This window comes from Trachurus japonicus, chromosome 7, assembly GCF_045865225.1.
Source record: "Trachurus japonicus isolate A0001 chromosome 7, Traja_1.0".
Taxonomy (NCBI): Eukaryota; Metazoa; Chordata; class Actinopteri; order Carangiformes; family Carangidae; genus Trachurus; species Trachurus japonicus.
In genome coordinates this window covers 31,218,892-31,237,976 of record NC_140913.1, presented here as the reverse complement: position 1 = coordinate 31,237,976, position 19,085 = coordinate 31,218,892, and the positions used below count along the sequence as shown (strand labels likewise).

The 19,085-nt window shown below is 43.2% G+C and overlaps 1 protein-coding gene across 2 annotated transcripts in view; it reads left to right on the top strand.

Annotated features, from left to right (window-relative positions):
• Positions 1–392: 392 nt before the first annotated feature.
• The window catches only part of LOC146985107 (uncharacterized), a 43,366-nt gene continuing 24,673 nt past the window's right edge, over positions 393–19,085 (top strand). The window contains exons 1-4 of one of the 2 annotated variants that reach the window (XR_015036196.1): positions 393–1,547; positions 4,698–4,744; positions 6,081–6,154; positions 13,934–15,690. Coding sequence is in view for 1 of the 2 variants with exons in the window: in XM_085782837.1 (XP_085638963.1) it covers positions 676–1,547; positions 4,698–4,744; positions 6,081–6,154; positions 13,934–15,475 (2,535 nt within the window). In the remaining variant the exon portion in view is untranslated. Of the gene's footprint in view, positions 1,548–4,697; positions 4,745–6,080; positions 6,155–13,933; positions 15,737–19,085 lie in introns of those variants that run through there. The other variant, XM_085782837.1, reaches the window with a different exon arrangement.

Genomic DNA, 19,085 nt, shown 5'->3' with positions numbered 1-19,085 from the left:
GTATTTCTGACTCGTGGTCTCCTCAGTGCATTCAATAACAAATGAATGATGAAACAAACTCCACCCTGAATAAATCATTTCCATTATTGCATTATTCCTTTGCTGATGACATCTGTATTGCCTACGTGGGTTTCAAAATGTGCCATGCCTTTATAAGAGTGGCGAGCGGCCATGATATGACATGACATGACTTTAATAATAACCCATTTGCAGTTGGATGCGGGCGCTCGGCCAGCCCGAACCAAACCGACCGAGAGGGAGAGGGGGGGCCGGATTATACCAACTTAAAATACAAATTTGGGGCATGTGGATCTCGGTAGGTCAATGCTAAAATTAGGAGACGTGCTCCTTCCGCCACAGCAGCCACAGCTCGGTGCATAAAGTCATGTAAATCCGGGGATACACTATCACAAGGGCTGCCTGGCATCAAAGTCAAGTTTTCCATGGGTGACATTTAACGCCACACGCTGCCTGAGGAGACTCCGCACTGACAGCTCCGGTGGATCTACACTGGCCACTGCTGCGCAAACAAACCACGAGTGGGCTGTTTGTAGGTGAACTGGTTTGTGTTTTTTCCCCTCTTCTTTTTTTTATTTTTATTTTTATTTGCAGGCGCCATATGTCCTCTCTCCAGTGCACAGAGTCCTTTGATTGTAGCTACTCTTGCGCACAAACATGTCTTTTCTAACCATACCAAATCAAGAGGGGCTTTTTAAGACGATCAAAACAGGCAAGTCTGCAGACGGGGCGACGGGTGGTGGTGGTTGTGATGATGGCAATAACTGTGATGAGGAAGAGGAAGAAGAAGATGATGATGACACCGATGTCCACCTCATCCCGAGATGCTCCCCGGTGCCCAGAAAGCGCGGCGCGTCCATCTACGACGAGACCGCCGAGTACATGCGGATCCACGCGGCGCTGTCTGCGGGGAAGAGAGTGTCATTCGCCGACACAACAGGTGGGGATCTGGTGGATGTGAAGGAGTTCGTTGCCTTCGATTCAGACGAGGACGAAGAGGACAGCGCGAGGTGGGAGGAAGAGGAGGCGAAGTACCGCAAGCCGGAGCGAGAGCCCATCTACCAGGTGCAGCCGGAGTTTCGCGCACCTGAAGGCGACGCGCTGCTGCGGGCGGTGCGCGCCAACAAACTGGAGGTGGAGAAGATCTGTCCAGTGGAGGATGAGCCTCTCGCCTTCACCGGCTTGATACGAGTCCTGAACATCTCCTTCCAGAAAGCGGTTTATATCAGATCGACCATGGACAACTGGGCCTCTTACTTTGACCACCCTGCAGATTACGTCCAAGGATCTAACGACGGGGACACTGATCAGTTCTCCTTCAAGCTGTCTTTTGCACCACCTTACATCACACACGGCTCTCGCATTGAGTTTGTTGTTCGCTATGAAACAGCCGATGGGGACTTCTGGGCTAATAACTCCTCTATCAATTATGTGGTGACTCTGCTGCTCACCTATGAAGACGATTCAACCCAAACAAACATCGACATGGAACAAGTAAGAGGCATCCTGAGACCTCCGAAAGTTTACAGGTAAATCATCACACGTGAAGTCAGAACTTAAAGGTAGGTTAAAATGTGTAGGAATTCCCCCCATCTAGCGGTGCGGTTGCATATCGGAACATATTCTTGATGTTGCATTCACTTGAAATCGGGCAGACGTCAGACAGTGCGTTGCCCACTTATGTATTTGTAACAACTTGTAACAACTCATTCTAAGATAAGAGAAAGCTTTTATTTGTATGAGGGTGTGATTCAACTTAAGTGAAATACATATTTATGAAAGCAATATTTGATTTTTACTAATAAAAAGCCAAATAAGTTACATACTGGGGCTTTAAACACAGACCAGGATGTAGCCTATAGACATGTACTGTAGCAGGCCTTGTGTGCAATGTCAGAGATCCCCCTTGACCTCTGACCTCCACAGACCGGAGCTCAGGTGGTTAAGCCTCACAAGCTATCAGTGCTGTCAGATCTCATTATCGGTCGTTAACATGTCCCAAACAATAAAACTTCTCAGATGCAGGAAATTGGTTGTCAAATCAAGAAGAGACAGATGTAAACAAAGCACTAGACAACACTTGTGTTTGTGTTGTTGTTGTGTAACAGCTGCAGAGCCTCAGTTGCTTACTAATTCCCCTGTGAGGTTTTGTGGCTGAATTGAGTGTTCAGCTTTATTCAGAAGTTCTGCCTGGAGACTGCCTTCAGCAAAGCAAGAACTCCTCCAGTCTCAAGTGAAGCAGGATGTTATTAAACGCAGTTGCGCAGGCCGTTGCACAATGAGCACATGATGAGGAGGAAGAGGAGGAGGGAAAGGAGGTGTCTTATCCACCTAGTTATGCGTTCATAAAGTTTGTTTATGGCTTGGTTTGCAGCGTCTTCTGGCGTCTTCTTCAACATCTCCGGCGAAGAGATGGGTTGAGAATTTCGGAGTCGGGTACACACCCCCTTCAGAATGCCAATCATCCAGTGGTGTGTAAGGACGATCTAAATAGGCAAAGGGCAGGTGTCGTTTTCAGCCTTGACGTTTCCCTTGCACTAAAATCTACCTCTGACCTTTTCTGTCTTCAGTCATCGAGGGGAGCGGAGCAACGCGGCAGATTATTGGCCTCTTTCCCTTGCGGTTGTAGTTAGACGTTGGCAAACATCAACATAATTTCTCTGCCTTCTTTTTTTTTTCTCCCTCACATTCAAGTAATCCCCCTGATAGTGTATGATTACGTCAACATGAAAGTGCATCATGAATCTCCCAGAAGACATCGACAGCGAAGGAAGGCTTATAAGTTCCCATAAAAGGAGCGGCCAGTATGAAGGGATGTAGCCGTCATGGTGGAGGTCTTCACTGGTGGAGCTACTGGGAGGCGTGAAGGGCCAGATGGGTTGTTAGAGATGAATGAGTCACTGAGTGAGAAGGAGGAAATTTATTGGGGATTCAGAGGCCAAACCACCACAGATTCATTAAGTGCTTTGAAGTTAACTGATAATTGGGTTTTTAACACATTAACAGAACAGCTGGTAGGAGGGAAGGTGACTATATCAAGACACACACACACACACACACACACAATACACTCACGATTTTTACTTCATACTTACAGTAGGATCTGTTGCTGCTTTTGAAGTTGCTCTATTGTTGGTTTTGTTTATATTTAACTGCATCCACCTCAGGCAAATATAGATATCACACATTCATGTGCTGTAGCAGAGCAGAAACAACGCCTCTGATTCAATGCAATCTATCTCGATGGCAATCTTTTTTTTTGCATCAAACCTTTGCTGCTGAGTAGTTTTTACAAATCTCCACATCAGGCTGGAGTTGGGCTAACAAGATGTCTTGTTATGTTAACGGTGTCTCCATTTTCTTTTCTTTTTGCAGTTAATATATTGGACTAGATTTTCAAAGTCTGTGCATATATCAACCTGTTATGTCAAATATAACCTTCATATGCAGGATGAAAAGCTTCGTATCCGCACATCTTGCTGTGATAGCGCTTTTCAAACTTGTTGCTTCCAAGTAATTGCTTCACATCACCTGACGTGTATGACGCAAAGATCTTGGTGTGAGTTTAAATCTGCTCCACTCTGACATAAAACTGGACCTGCATTCAAGACGGTGGGCGTAAACAGCTCGTCAGGTGGTTTTTCCGAACCCTATTTGCGTAGCTCCTCTGTCACATGCTCGTCACACTTCTTGACCTTTATTTCATTTGGCATCCTTTGCAGGACTCAGCTCCCCCCTCCTGACACCTGAAGTGCCCTCCAACAGAAAACACCTTAATTTAAAACGTATCTAGGTCATATATACATGTGAAAGGCTATATCTGGACATGTCCAAATAAAGATATTTAGCTGAATTAATCCAGCATTACTAGTGCCGACACAATTGCACTTGATATGGTAGGACTTGTATTATGCTTGCACTCTACACTGACCCATCAACAATATCTCACTCTGTAATTTCCCGCCTCGCCACCTATTTTAACAAACCCTCTAATGAGATGTGTCATCACTGAGGCTTTTGCCTTCAAGGCACAATCAGAACTGTGCATAATATAGAGTAAAAAAGATATCAAAAAGGACTAATTCAGCCCATTGATACTTGGACTACATCAGCAAATTATCTCTAGCAGGTATTTAACGATGGTGCATCACCACCTTCTTCTCTGCCTCTTTCTATTTGCCGTCTTTATACATGAGGCTCGTGTTCAAACAGCCCACCGCGGGGCCTAAAATGGCTTCATTTATTTTCAGACACGACCTCCGCTTGTCAGTTGATTCAGATGTTGCATCTCTCGCACAAAATGATCTTAAATTACAAGCAACTGTCAGAATAAACAAAGACGTGGCTTTAAATCCACAGCCTCGTTCAGCCTCAGCTCACCTTATCAAAGCATTTTCCCTTAATAGGTCTCAGTTAATGCGTCTCCCCGTGATTCAGTCAGATCAACACTGTATACACACACCTCTATAAACTGAATGTTTTCATTGTGCATTGTTAAGCCTCAGGCTTAGCTGCACCATTAATAAAAATCTGTGTATATATAAACACAAGAGCTCTGTGGTTTCAGTTGCGTTGTAAGTGTGGTGACTGGTTAGCACATTAAGGCGTGTTTCAAGCTGTTGGATGGTTTTCTCTTGTTTTGATATGATGTCATGACTCATGTTTCTCTTGTCTTTCAGTATGCCTGATGATTTAGAGTCAGACGAAGAGCAGGAAAAGGAAGAAGGTACAGTATGGATGCTGCCACACTAAATCACCATCAGTTCACTACCTGAAAAAATAAGACATGCATATTTAAAGCAACTACAAAGAACTTTTAACTGGATATGCAAACATCTCTCATTTATGCTGATGTCTCTGTTTGACCTACAAAAAGCAAATGAGGCCATCGGTGGGAAGATAAGATATTTCTTGATAGTGTAACTCTTCACCTTCAGGAGGCAGTGGTCGGGTTGGTCCACCGGACAAAACGATTCACAGCGCGTCTTTATGACAATATGCGCCAGAGCTCATGGGAAATGCAGTCTTCATTCTGGCAAAACACTACCGCTCTTGTCCACAGGCGTCGCCAAAATCAACACAAAATGAAAGTTCTTCGTAGATGCTTCAAAGACTGATGTAAATCCTAATTTTTATGTGGTGGTTTTGCATAGAAAGTACAATTTATATGTTGTACATGAGGATTCGCTTCTGCTATTAAAGGGATAGTTCAACATTTTGGCAAATTGGCCCATTGCCATAATCCCTATAGTCATAGCAGTAGGTTTGTTACCTTTAATTGTCGGTGCAAGCTATTTTTAGAACGGCGGAGCAGAGCCGTGAGCTGCTCAGAGCTACGCTACGGAGGCTAATGGGATTTCTTGGTTTCCCTCATCAAACTCATCAAATACACAATCCAACAACTCCACAACGCTCTGGTGGACAAGTTGTGACCTGCACATTCACCACGCTATGAGGTAATAACAGAACATTACCAGACAGAGTTGTTTTAGAGGTAAATTCAGAGACTGCTTGCTGAAAAACTGCTCCCAACGGGAACGGGCATCAGTGGTTTTGCATGAATTTACCTCTAAAACAACTCTGTTTCATATTGTTCTGTTATTATCTCATAGTGTGGTGAATGTGCAGGTCACAACTTGTCCAGCAGAGCGTTGTTGGATTGAGTTTGATGAGGAAAACCAAGAAATCCCATTAGCCTCCGTAGCGCTCATGGCTCTGCTCCGCCATTCTAAAAATAGCTTGCACAGACAATTAAAGGTAACAAACCTTATACTCCTAAGACTATAGGTATTATGGCTATAGGCCAATTTGCCAAAATGTTGAACTATCCCTTTAAGGGACTAAGATATGTTATATCATTTTGTATCTAATGTCCTACATTTCCCATAGGCTAATGCTTTTTCCTCAATATCACTATCAGATAAATGCTTTTGTTTGTCAAAATAAGTTTCCTGTTGAACTGAGTTACACTCCCAGGCCGATGAGTGTTATAATTGATGTTTTGTTGCACAAACTCACCGCTGTCTCTTAAAACAGTAATTAAATATCTGTTTCCATGACAGGAACCTCCACCTCAGGCCTCGTCAGACCTACGCCCGTCTGTCCCGTCATCGTACAGCCGGAGATTGACATAGAGGTAAGGATATTAAAAGAAGAACTACTTTAACCAACAGGAACATTCTTTGGGGTTTTTCTTCCTCATGAACTTTCTATGACCTGCAGACATTCACGTAGCCCATTACGACTGCAGTGTGCTAATGTAAGACGCACATTTAGAGAAGTACTTGTTAGATCGTTAAGATTCCCTTGATTTGCATGCAGTTGTTGACACATTCCCATTTAACAGGTAAGCAGACTAAGTGCTTTATCCCTTTATGCGAGTCAAGTGTCTAATAAAACAAAACAAAAAACATAACAAACACTCCTGAGGAGAGGTCACGTGACCGGCAAGCGCAATGGTCGGAAGACTCTAGAGCTCTCGTTCGGTATCCCCACTTTTACTGATAATTTGATCTCTAAGACCTCGGCGGTGTTATATTTGGTAGTGAGAGCCATATAAGATGTCAAGCCAACAGAAATTGTTTAACTCGCCGACCAAAATCCCCCCGGCTAAGCGTAAGCAACAGGATGCTAACAGCTCGGCAGCTACCGAGGTTAGCATGGAAGCGGCTATCTCATTAGCCCTAGCCAAACAGCGCGACCAGTTGGAAATGGTTGTCACTCGTGCTATTAACAAGGCAGTGGGGAGTGTGGACGACTCTGTCAAGAAACTTCAGAAAGACTTAGACGCTCATATGGATGTTGTTCGGGGCTTGGTGACTAAAGTTGAGAGGGTTCAAACAGATACGCGGACCATGAAACGCCAGATATTAGACAACACCACCGGCCTCGAGAAGTTTCAACAGAAGCTCGCGCTGTTAGAGGACCACAACCGGAGAAACAACGTTCGGATCACAGGAATCACTGCAGGTCGAGAGGGTGACAACGCAACCACTTTTCTCCAAGAAATGCTTCCCAAGTGGATACCCTCGCTCGGTAACAGAGTTGTTGAGATAGAGAGAGCTCATCGTATTTACAGCCCGCATGTGAAGGGGAGCATCCCGCAAACCATGATACTGAAGCTGCTTCGGCACGGAGACCGCAACGCTATACTGAACGGTGCCCGGGAGACGTCCAAGACTGCCCCCATACAAGATGCTGGCAAGTCGCTGCGTTTCTATGCTGACTACAGTGCCCACACTAGTCAGCGGCGGAAATCATTTGTGGGTGTACAGAAGTATCTACGCGAGAAGAGCATCCCATCCTTCATGATCTATCCTGCCACTCTGAAGATCACCCTGGGCGGTGAACAACGCAGCTTTACTACTCCGGAGGAAGCAGAGGAGTTTCTACGAGGGTCTCGGCATGGGGTCTCGACAACGCGCGCGGCAGCCCATCAACACGGGGAAGTGATGGAGCAGGAGTGTTCCGGCACTTGAAGATAAGGCGAGGAGTTTTTCATGACCTGGATTTCACCGTAAGATCTGTCCTGGTTACAATGGACACCTGTCCCATACTAATTGTGACATTGAGGGCTATTGGTCCCCTCCCAGGTTATACTACTAGTTACTGTTTCTAAGAGAGAATATGGACCCTGTCACACAGTTATGTTCATGTTTCAGAGGGACAATTTCAGTTATTTTTCATGTAGCCTGGGTCTGTCAATAGTGGGCCTCACATTTATGTTTCAACTGCTTATATTCCTGCCAGGTCAGTTATGTTTGTAAGTGGGATACAACCGAGTTTTGGAGTCTCAATGAGCTGCGTTATGCAGTGGTCAAGTTACACAGAAACACGGGTTTTGGGGTATGGGCATGGCAGCAATGGGGTGGGTGTGGGTCTCCTACTGGACCATATGCTTGGATACTTGGTTTACAGTAAGTTGTATAACTGGAATATAACTACAGTGATTTTTGATAATGGTTAAACTGACTATTCTGAGTCTAAATGTCCGGGGCTTAAATGTCAATATCAAGAGGGTTAAATGTCAGGAATTGATGCGTCGAGCAAATGCAGACATAGTGCTAATTCAGGAATCCCACTTAAAACAAGGAGATGTCCAAAGGATGCAAAATAAACAATATATGGTGATATCCTCCTCCAGCAGTGGGTCTAGCTCAAAAGGAGTAATGATTATGTTTAAGAGGAATTTACCCGTGAAAATTGAAGGGACTAGTAACGATAAATGTGGGAGAGTAGCATATGTGTGCACATCAATTTACAATACGAAGGTTGCATTTGTATCGGTATATGCACCAGCAGTCTTTGAAGATAATTTCTATCCTGACCTCACAGAGGAATTACTGAAACTCACAGAATATGAAATAGTTCTAGGAGGTGACATGAATGCGGTCTGTAACCTTGATTTAGACAGATCTACAAGCTCATTTACACACAGTCAGCAATCAGCCTCTACGGCTCTGAATACAATGATAAACAACTTGAACTTTTTTGATGTTTGGCGATTTCAAAACCCCGGTAGTCGAGATTACACTTGTTTCTCTGCATATCATAAATCATTTTCAAGGATTGATTATTTTCTACTGTCGCGTAGTTTGAAGGATTGTGTAACACCTGTTAAATTTCTCCCAGCCACACTGGCTGATCACAACCCATTAGTTCTCAGTATTGATCTCAGTTTCAAATCCAAAAAATCTCAGAGATGGCGTTTCAACACCTCTCTTTTAAATGACACTGCATTTATCTCGGAATTTAGAACTAAACTGTCCACATTTCTCCAAGACAATATGGGCTCCGTTGATGATGCTAGGTTAGTGTGGATGGCGACAAAGGGTTTTATCCGGGATTTTACAACGTCATACGCATCACATGTGAAAAAGCTTAGGAATCTTAAGATTAAGGAGTTGGAGGAGAAATGTTTATGCCTGGAGAGGGCTCTAAAGCAAAACTATTCTGACACAATTAATGACGAGTTACAGGTCGTTAGACAAGAGCTGAATGATTTATTACGCAAACGAGCGGAATTCATTATACATAGAACTAGGCAAAATTATTATTGCAACGGAAGTAAGCCCAGCAGGCTCTTGGCCCTAAAATTAAAACAGTGTGAATCAAAAGCGTCCATCGATTCAATACACCACCCTACTAAAGGCCTGGTTTCTAATCCAGCAGAGATAAATAACACCTTTCAGGCATATTACAAGGATTTATATACGTCATCTGATAGCTTTGACCCAGAAGTGTGTAATAATTTTCTGGAAGGGTTGGATCTGCCCACCCTACAGGGAGAAGAGGCAGCAGACCTGGGCCGCCCGATAACTTTGCAGGAATTAAAAGTTGCACTGAGTAAAATGTTAAGAGGGAAATCTCCAGGCCCGGATGGGATTCCGCCTGAAGTGCTCTTGCATTTCTGGGACCTCCTCGGACCGGTTCTTCTGGACTCCATCCAGACTGCTTTAGAAAAAGGTGCCTTTCATGAACACACCAATGTAGCTTTAATCTCATTGTTACCAAAGAAGGGCAAGGACCCGTTACAATGCTCTAACTACAGACCTGTATCTCTGATAAATTCGGATCTAAAAATTTACTCCAAATTGCTGGCACTACGCCTGGAACGCTATATGGATAAACTAATTCACATCGACCAAACTGGGTTCATGAAGGGCCGTCTTGCTGCGGATAACATTAGGCGTTTAATGCATATAATAGAAGAATCTAAACAGCTTCAGGCACCGTGTGCTATTCTGTCACTTGATGCTGCCAAAGCTTTTGACAGGGTCGAGTGGCAGTATTTGTGGGCGGTACTGCGAAAATTTCAACTAGGTGAAGCTTTTATTAAGATGATACAAATTCTGTATGCAAACCCCTCGGCTATGGTCAACACAAACGGATTGAACTCCAGACCCTTTCCTATTTTCCGCGGTACGAGACAGGGCTGTGGCCTCTCCCCGAGCCTGTTCATTCTATCCCTCGAACCGTTTACGCAGCACCTTCGGCAAAATTCGGTCATGTCCCCTATCCGAATCAGACAGACTTCTCATACCCTGTCGGCCTTTGCGGACGACGTCCTTATTTATATGACAGACATAGAAAACTCTATTAACTCTTTATTAGTGGCTTTTGAGGATTTCAAAAAGCAGTCAGGATTTATGATCAATTGGACAAAATCAGCTCTGATGTTGCTAAATGAAGCTGCTAAGAAAGTCAAAATATCAAGCCGGATTCCTATAGTAACTCAAATTACATACTTGGGTATACAGATACACCCCTCCATCCAGAAAATAGTGAAGAGCAACTATGAAAGAATTCTTAAGGAAGTTGAACGTGATCTTGCTAACTGGACCAGGCTACCTGCCTCATTGCAGACGCGTATATCTGTAGTTAAAATGAATGTCTTGTCTCGCGTTAATTTCTTGAGTATGATGATTCCACTCTCTCCCTCTCCAGACTACTGGGTTAAAATTGATAAATTGTTACGTGGATATATTTGGAATAATGGCCATCCAAAACTTAAGCTTTCTGTTCTACAGAGACCCAAAGATCAGGGCGGGCTCGCCCTCCCAAATTTCAAAGTATACCACCAATCCTTCCAGCTACGTCCTGTCATGGCTTGGCTTGACGGTCGCTCATGTGTCTCATGGAAATCTTTAGAGAAAAACCTAGTTCACCCGAGGAGATTGGAGGACATTTTATTTTCTGGCATAAAAGATAAATACTGTAGGCTGCACTATGGCCCCATTATTGCCAACACAATAAAAAATTTTAGGATAGTTGAGAGAGAACTGAAGGGGAACTTAAAGTGGCACAGTGATGCCCCTCTGTGGCACAACGTGAATGTACAGATTGGAAATAAGCCACTGGACTTTAAACCATGGTCTTTGAAAGGTATTAATGTTGTCGGGGACCTGTATGATGGAAATGGCATGCTTAGCTATCAGGATTTGAAGGACCGCTTTGATCTGCAGGACTCTTCTTTTTTTTATTATTTGCAAATAAGATCGGCACTTAAGGCACATGGTGTGCCACTGAGGGCTAAACTTCCCATACATCCTCTGATAAATTGGATAAATTCCCTTCCCTGCAGGGGCTTTGTTTCGAAAGTCTACTCCAAACTGTCCGGACAACAAGAGACTCTACCGATGATCAGAGCATGGCTGAGAGACTTTGGTCAGAAGGATGACGACATTTCCTGGAACAATGTATGGGAGAACATTTTTCAAGCTTCCAAAAATCCAAATCACCAACTCATTCACTTCAAAGTGTGTCACAGACTCTATTATACACCTGTCACTAGGTTTCGCATGAAACTGATACCAAGTCCAAGCTGTACCATGTGCCAACTTAACGCAATAGGATGTTATAAACACATGATGTGGGAATGTCCCTCTGTTCAGGCCTTTTGGGGCCGGGTGTCCAAAGTCTTGTCTGAATTACTAGGTACTACTATAACATGCAATCCAATCTTACTTCTCCTTAATGATGATTCTCAAATACATATAAGTGAGAAACAACGTAAACTATTGCTGAGCGGCCTCACAGCTGCTAAAAAACTCCTAGTGCAAAGATGGCTACCACCTCATGATCTTAGTACTAGGAAATGGTTGATTTATTTCCACGATATAGTGTTACTTGAGTTGTCTACGGCACGGATTAATAATGCTAAAGCCTCCACTTTGGAGATGTGGTTAGGTGCAGCTGCACAGATAAAGGATAAACTTCTTGGGTTGTGAACAAGAGGGACACCACTTACTACAATGTATTGTTGACACTTGATGATGTTTGACTCGTCCAGGGGAGACCGGGGAGGGAGGGATGCTGCCAGGGGGGTGGGAGGTGGGAGGGGGGTATTATGTCTCAAAAAAAAAAAAAAAAAAAAAAAAAAAAAAAAAATTGTACGGATGTTGCTGTATTCGCTATGCTTCAATAAAAAAAGTTCTTCACAAAAAAACAAACACTCCTGAATCCAAATCTGAAAGCTCACCATCATTGGCTTGGTTGTTTATATTGTTCACAGCTCATTGAAGCTTCAGCAAGAACTTAGGTAATGTCTCGCTTCTGACCGCTGTAGCACGCCACTGTACTGTACCGTACTGTACTGTATGCTATTCGTATCTGCACCTCCTGCCTCTCTATCTATTCACATCGTAACGCATGCTGTCCATGTATAGTTGCACCTTAAAAATTTCCCCATCCTAAAATTTTGAATTAATGTCTAAATTGATTTTGAGCACTAATATCCATTCACACCATGTGTAATCATAACGTCCTGTATGTTTATATATTATCTGTACTAAACTCCATTATCACTGTGTCGTTGTCAGTTAGAAGAGAAGCACCGTTAAGGCACTGAATTCTGGGAAATTATATGATTCATATTACTCTGAACATTCATTTTCAGTAATGCTAAAATGCTATGCAGACATTTTTCTAGGCCGTTCTTCCTTCTTCCTTTTTTTTTTTTTTTGTCTTTACACTAAAATGCTGGAAGAGAGAAATGTTGAGCTGCTTAAATCCAGGATCACCAGGGGCCGTGCATTAGCATTTTGGCGAATAAAAAGTTGATTTTGGAATAGGGCCATACATAAAACATATCAGACTGGGAGAAATTTGTGTTTCAGAAGCAGGAAAAAGTCACATTGGATCTGCATAACAAAGAATAAACCACCTCAGACAACCCAGAGTGTATGAAAACAAATATATACAGTATATATACACTATATTAGGACGTCCATCTTCTAACAGAATAACACCGTGGCAACCTCCTGACGACCTCCTTTCTACTGACACTACAAATATTGGGCATGACCTCATCCAGCTCATCTGTATGTTTGTATTACCCCAGTATTTTAAATGCATGCTGTTTTTTTTTTCCTTTGGTAAAGCATTGCAATAATAATTTAAAAAAGGGGCGAACCAATCAACAACTGTGTGACATCAGCTCCCTCCGTCTTCATTCAGAGGTTAAACATTTAAGTGTAATGATTCCTGACAAATGCTGCCATTTCCAAGCTCCACTCCGTGTTTCTGCCATCAAGTAGCTATATTATTATTATCATTTTGATACATTAGAAGGTTTTCATGTGACTCTGTCGTGTTTTTCCTTTTAAAAAAAAAGGATGCCAGGTCTCATGATGATATAATCACACATAACCAGATAGGTAGAAGTCTTAACATCTTCATCTGCGTCCAGCTATTTTTAACATTAACACTTGCTGCACAATCTCAGCCCCATCTCTGTTATTCATGTTTTTTTGTGTCTTGCTCTTGCACTTGTTCTTCTGGGTGTTTTTTTTTTTTGTTATTTGGTTTTATATTGTAATGATTTTTATCTGCATTTGACCTTGTAGGTTTGTTAGAGCAGCCTCAAAGCTCTTTTCAGTTTTATTAGCTTTTTTTTCTTTCTTTTTCTCTTTCTTTCTTTTTTTTTTTTTTTTTTTGGTTAAATGAAATTAAGAATTAATGGCATTAGTTCCAGAACCTGGTGTTCAAAGGAAAAACAATCAGCCCCTGGTTCGATGTGTACAAAAATGTTTACAATAGATAAACACCAGTGAAAATTTGTTCTTTTCTCCCTTTGATAATCTTGTTCTCTGTGGGCTCCAGTTAAAGGATATTAACCTGTTTATATTCATGACAGGGGAAGTAAAGACATTAGAAGTTTTTGCCAACAAGTCTGGAAAAAAAACAAAAAAACAAACAAACTTCTCAGTCAGTCCCATCATAACGCTAATGTTTTGTTTGCATCTCCTCACAATTACAACGTCAGCATGGGATCCATTTCACAGAAAAGCATTAGTATGCGTTAAAATGCTTTTCCCCCTCTCCGTGTGAAATGTTAATGTTGAATACAAATCTTTTCCTCCTGTCTTTACGGTCTCCTCGCTGTCACTGTTGTCTCCCTCTTTTACTTTAACAGATTGCAGTTCCCCCATCTGGTCCCTCTGTCCCGCCCAGCCATGAGCTTCCATCTGCTGATGGCACACTGTCCGCTCGCACTGTATCCCCAGGTGAACGACTCCCTTGTACGTCTTCCGAAACCACGCTTCAAACTAATTCATCCTTTGTACTCTGTGCCAGCGAATCAGTCCAGCCAAATAAGTCACAGCCTTTACCCAGACTCCACTATGAATTAGGCAACCAAACGTCAGAGCAGCCCATAGACAGTAGTCCCTCTGCGCCGCCGCCGTCTCTACAACAAGAGTCAAAGCCGAGATCAGACAGCTCCCAGGCCGACGGAGAGGAAATCCCTCCTTCAGAGGCCGCTCGCATGCATCCTCCAACCAACACAGAGACAAATCTGCAGCCAACAGGAGAGGACAGATCCACTGAAAACACAGTCAGTCGTCCTTGTCTGGAGCCGGAGCTGGAGCTGGAGCTGCCTGCAGCCTGCGTCTCTGCTCCCACTGTGACTCAGGCCTTTGAGCAAGAAGTCGCAGAGGAAACGAGTGAACTTGTTGCAGAAAGTTCTCTCAGCAGCTCTGCAGCGCACAGCGAGATCGGTCCGCCCGAGTTCCTGTCTCCAGAAACAGAGAGCCAGGAGACAGAAGGTGAAGCTCCAGCTCCACCTGCACCTGTACCTGCACTTGCACCTGTACCTACACTTGCACCTGCACCTGTACCTACAATTGCATCTGCACCTACACTTGCATCTGTATCTACACTTGCACCTGCGCCTGCACCTATACCTACACTTGCACTTGCACCTACAATTGCACCTGCACCTGTACCTACACTTGCACCTACACTTGCACCTGCACCTGTACCTACACTTGCACTTGCACCTGTACCTGCACCTGTACCTACACTTGCACCTGCACCTATACCTACACTTGCACCTGCACCTGTACCTACACTTGCACCTGCACCTGTACCTACACTTGCACCTGCACCTGTACCTACACTTGCACCTACACTTGCACCTGCACCTGTACCTACACTTGCACTTGCACCTGTACCTGCACCTGTACCTACACTTGCACCTGCACCTGTACCTACACTTGCACCTGCACCTGTACCTACACTTGCACCTGCACCTGTACCTACACTTGCACTTGCACCTGTACCTGCACCTGTACCTACACTTGCACCTGCACCTGTATCTACACTTGCACCTGCACCTGTACCTACACTTGCACCTGAACCTGAACTCCCAGAGATCCCCTCAGTGAGTGCAGGTGTCTCCGAGGCGAGCCAGAACTCTGCAGCGCTGCAGTCCGACCCGCCGGCCTGTGAAGAAGAGACGGAAGACGCTCCGCAGATTTCCCCCGACGCTTTATTAGAGGATCTATCAGACACTCTGTCAGAAGCTCCTGAGCTCCGGCCTGAGCTCCGTGACGTAAACAGGAACCTGATGCCATCCATCATCTTCCTGAGCGGAGTCGTCTCCCTCTCCATAGTGATGCAGGAGCCCAGCGCGCTCTTCTTCATGGGACTGCTTATGGTCTTGCACCGTTTGTGATGAAGTCATTCACAAGTTCAAGTGCCTTTTCATGATTCCAAAAGAAGCCGTCGAGTTCAAACATACTGATGTCGTGTGTCACTGTGCAGTTGATTTAAAGCCCCAGTATGTAACTTATTTGGCTTTTTATTAGCAAAAATCAAATATTGCTTTCATAAATACGTATTTCACTGAAGTCGAATCACACCCGCATACAAATGAAAGCTTTCTCGTACCTTAGAATGAGTTGTTACAAGTCGTTACATAAGTGGGCGACGCACCGAACCGAGGCGGCCATGTTGCATCGCCATTTTTTACGTTGAGTGGCAGCGTGACCGTAGGTAACCACGGAAACTCAGCGGAGCTGTCGGCTCGGCCTGTTAAAACTGTCACCACTGTGTAGTGTGAGGAAGGACGGAGGCACTGATGTTGCATTCAGGTGCAGTCAGGCAGACGGCCGTCGGCAAACCAACCGGATGTCATTTTACTCCACGAGAGAAAGACGGTAAAACGTGGGTCAGGTAAACAATACGACATCGCCATGACAACATATTGTCACGCCTGTATTGTTCTGCCTCGTGCTGGCGGACCACTTGTTTACATAGACACTTGTTTATCCTGTTACATGCAGCGTCTGTTGTCTGTCTGACATCTGCCCGATTTCACGTGAATGCAACATCAAGAATACGTTCAGATATGCAACCGCACCGTTAGATGGGGGTAATTCCTACATACTGGGGCTTTACGTTTTGTTTTAGGTTATTCATCAAAGCAAATATATATTGAGCACAATTTATGAGTATTAAGTCCTTAAAAATATTAGTGAGATATTTTCCTGCATTCTGTCAAAGTCCTAAGTTACAGTCTAGTGATCAAGTTACAGCGTTGTTGTGATCACTCTAATACCAGATCCATTTTTTAAGTGTTGTGTAATTACTTTTTCATGTGGAGACGAGTGTATGTGGTGTTATAATCTGATTAATCAATCAGTGACATGATGCTGTTGTTGTTTTCATTGTTGTCGTCAGTGTGTAGCTGAGGTTGTTGCCTGATCAAACTGCCATGAATTAAGCTTTTGTGAATTCCAGTTGTTATTATGTCTTTAACGAAGGACAAAAAAAGGAGTTAACATTTCCATAGATGGACACTTAATACACAGAATATCTATAATAATAATAATAATAATAATATATAAATATGTATTTTGTTTACAAAATGCACAAGAATAAATGTGGATTATTTTTGCCTTAATGTTTTAAAAAAAGAAAGAAAACCTGATGACCTTTAATGGAGATCAGATTGAAACTGATGCTGCTTGATGGACAAATCTGAAAATTTTGTCCAGTATGAGATGTGAAAGTGATATTTACTTATCATTAGAGTCGAGCACCAGCCCCCTTCACTCACTGTTGCATGTTCGATTTGATTAAATCAAAACTCTGATGACCTCTCAGATAAGATTGAAGCACTGAATGACGTGTTTGAAGTGATGAAAGTTTTTGCAGTGTATTGCCATTAAAACGTGGTCACATACCCTGTACTATTATGGCTACTGTGTGTCTTTTTTGTGTGTCTGTTTTTATTCATTCTGGGGGGAAAAAAGCACAACAGGTTCAATGCACAGTAATGATACTGCAGTGCAGAAGCAGACACGCCACTAAAATAACTTCAGAGCCTGTAGCGCCTCCGACTCTGGAGCGCGTTCAGCTTCGCTTGAAGTGGAAATACACAGAAACATGAGCTGCAGATAGAAGCCAAAGGTCACGCATTGCACTGAAGTCATAGTGTCATAGTAGAGTGCATTGCACACTGGCCATTGTAAACTGATACCAGTGTCTGGAAGCGTTCGTTGTTCAAGAAACCCCCCGTCAGATGCTGCATAATGAGTTATCGCACACTATTTCTCATGATACACCTTTACTAATACTTGAGTGTTTCCTAATGTGTCCTCTATAGACTTTATTAAAGGGATAGTTCAACATTTTGGCAAATTGGCCCATTGCCATAATCCCTATATAGTCATAGCAGTAGGTTTGTTACCTTTAATTGTCAGTGCAAGCTAGTTTTAGAACGGCGGAGCAGAGCCGCGAGCTGCTCAGACCTACGCTATGGAGGCTAATGGGATTTCTTGGTTTCCCTCATCAAACTCATCAAATCCAACAACTCCAAAACGCTCTTGGGGACAAGTTGCGACCTGCACATTCACCACGCTATGAGATAATAACAGAACGTTACCAGACAGAGTTGTTTTAGAGGTAAATACAGAGACTGCTTGATGAAAAACTGCCCCTGAAGGCAACGCGCATCAGCGGTTTTGCATGAATTTACCTCTAAAACAACTCTGTCTGGTAACGTTCTGTTATTATCTCATAGCGTGGTGAATGTGCAGGTCACAACTTGTCCACCAAGTTGTTGTTTGGAGTTGTTGGATTGTGTATTTGATGAGTTTGATGAGGGAAACCAAGAAATCCCATTAGCCTCCGTAGCGTAGCTCTGAGCAGCTCACAGCTCTGCTCCGCCGTTCTAAAAATAGCTTGCACTGACAATTAAAGGTAACAAACCTACTGCTATGACTATAGGGATTATAGCAATGGGCCAATTTGCCAAAATGTTGAACTATCCCTTTAAACTAAAACTGTTTCTGGACGTCAGGTGTCATAATATTGATCACATACTTGGCCTTAAAACAGAATTATTAATCAGGGCGCGTTTTTTCTTTTTATTTCTTTATTTCACAGACTTCTGCAGGGAAAAACCGGTGGGAGTGATTAATTTGTGTGATGGTCACATAGCTCGAGTGTGGAAGGTATTAAAAATTTAAGCAGACTTAAAACTGACCCAAGGAGGATAATCAGTGTGAATTCTACAACAGACGCTCGCTTTGAAATAATTAATGCCCTTTTAAGCAATAATCTACACCAGTGAAAGCTGCACTATGCTGTGATTTCAGAAAAGGTTCTCTGAGTGTCATGACACATTACAAAACAGCAGTTAAATAGGTTATTTTCCTACTTTTCTTCCTTTCTTACCCAGTGTGACATCACTCTAATGGGCAGCTGGTTTGTTCAAATGGAGCTATTTCATCACGGGAAACAGATGAAACAGTGAGGAGCACAATCTTTTACTTAAATAACATATTTGCCCCCTGAAGGCAAGGAAAATCTTGTTTTCTGTAATATACCACAATTTATTATTAGGCTACTTCTTATTTTACCTCCAAAAAAACAGAACTAGCACATGTTGTCCATGGTTTATTGGTGTTATTTATCTCAAATATGACTCTGCAGAACATTTGTTTAATATTTGTGGAGTCCATTCATCAAGCCTTCACATTTCTGCACAACAAAAATGAAAAATATTCCACTTTTAATCTGAAATGAGGCCAAAACTTTAAAGGAGCTGCACATCTTATGTTAGCATGAAAGGTTATAGGCTACTCACCAGTTTAGGAGAAATGTTCTGAGTTTGGCATCAAACTTTTTGCCAGTGGTGGAGAGCAACACTAGTGTATCCTTTTTATGATGCATTCCAGTTGTAGCCTACTACTTGTAATCTGAATATCCAAGCCCCCCCACCCCCCGAAGTTGGATCTCTGACTTGGAAAGTTGGAAAAAATCCTGCAAGCCCTGAC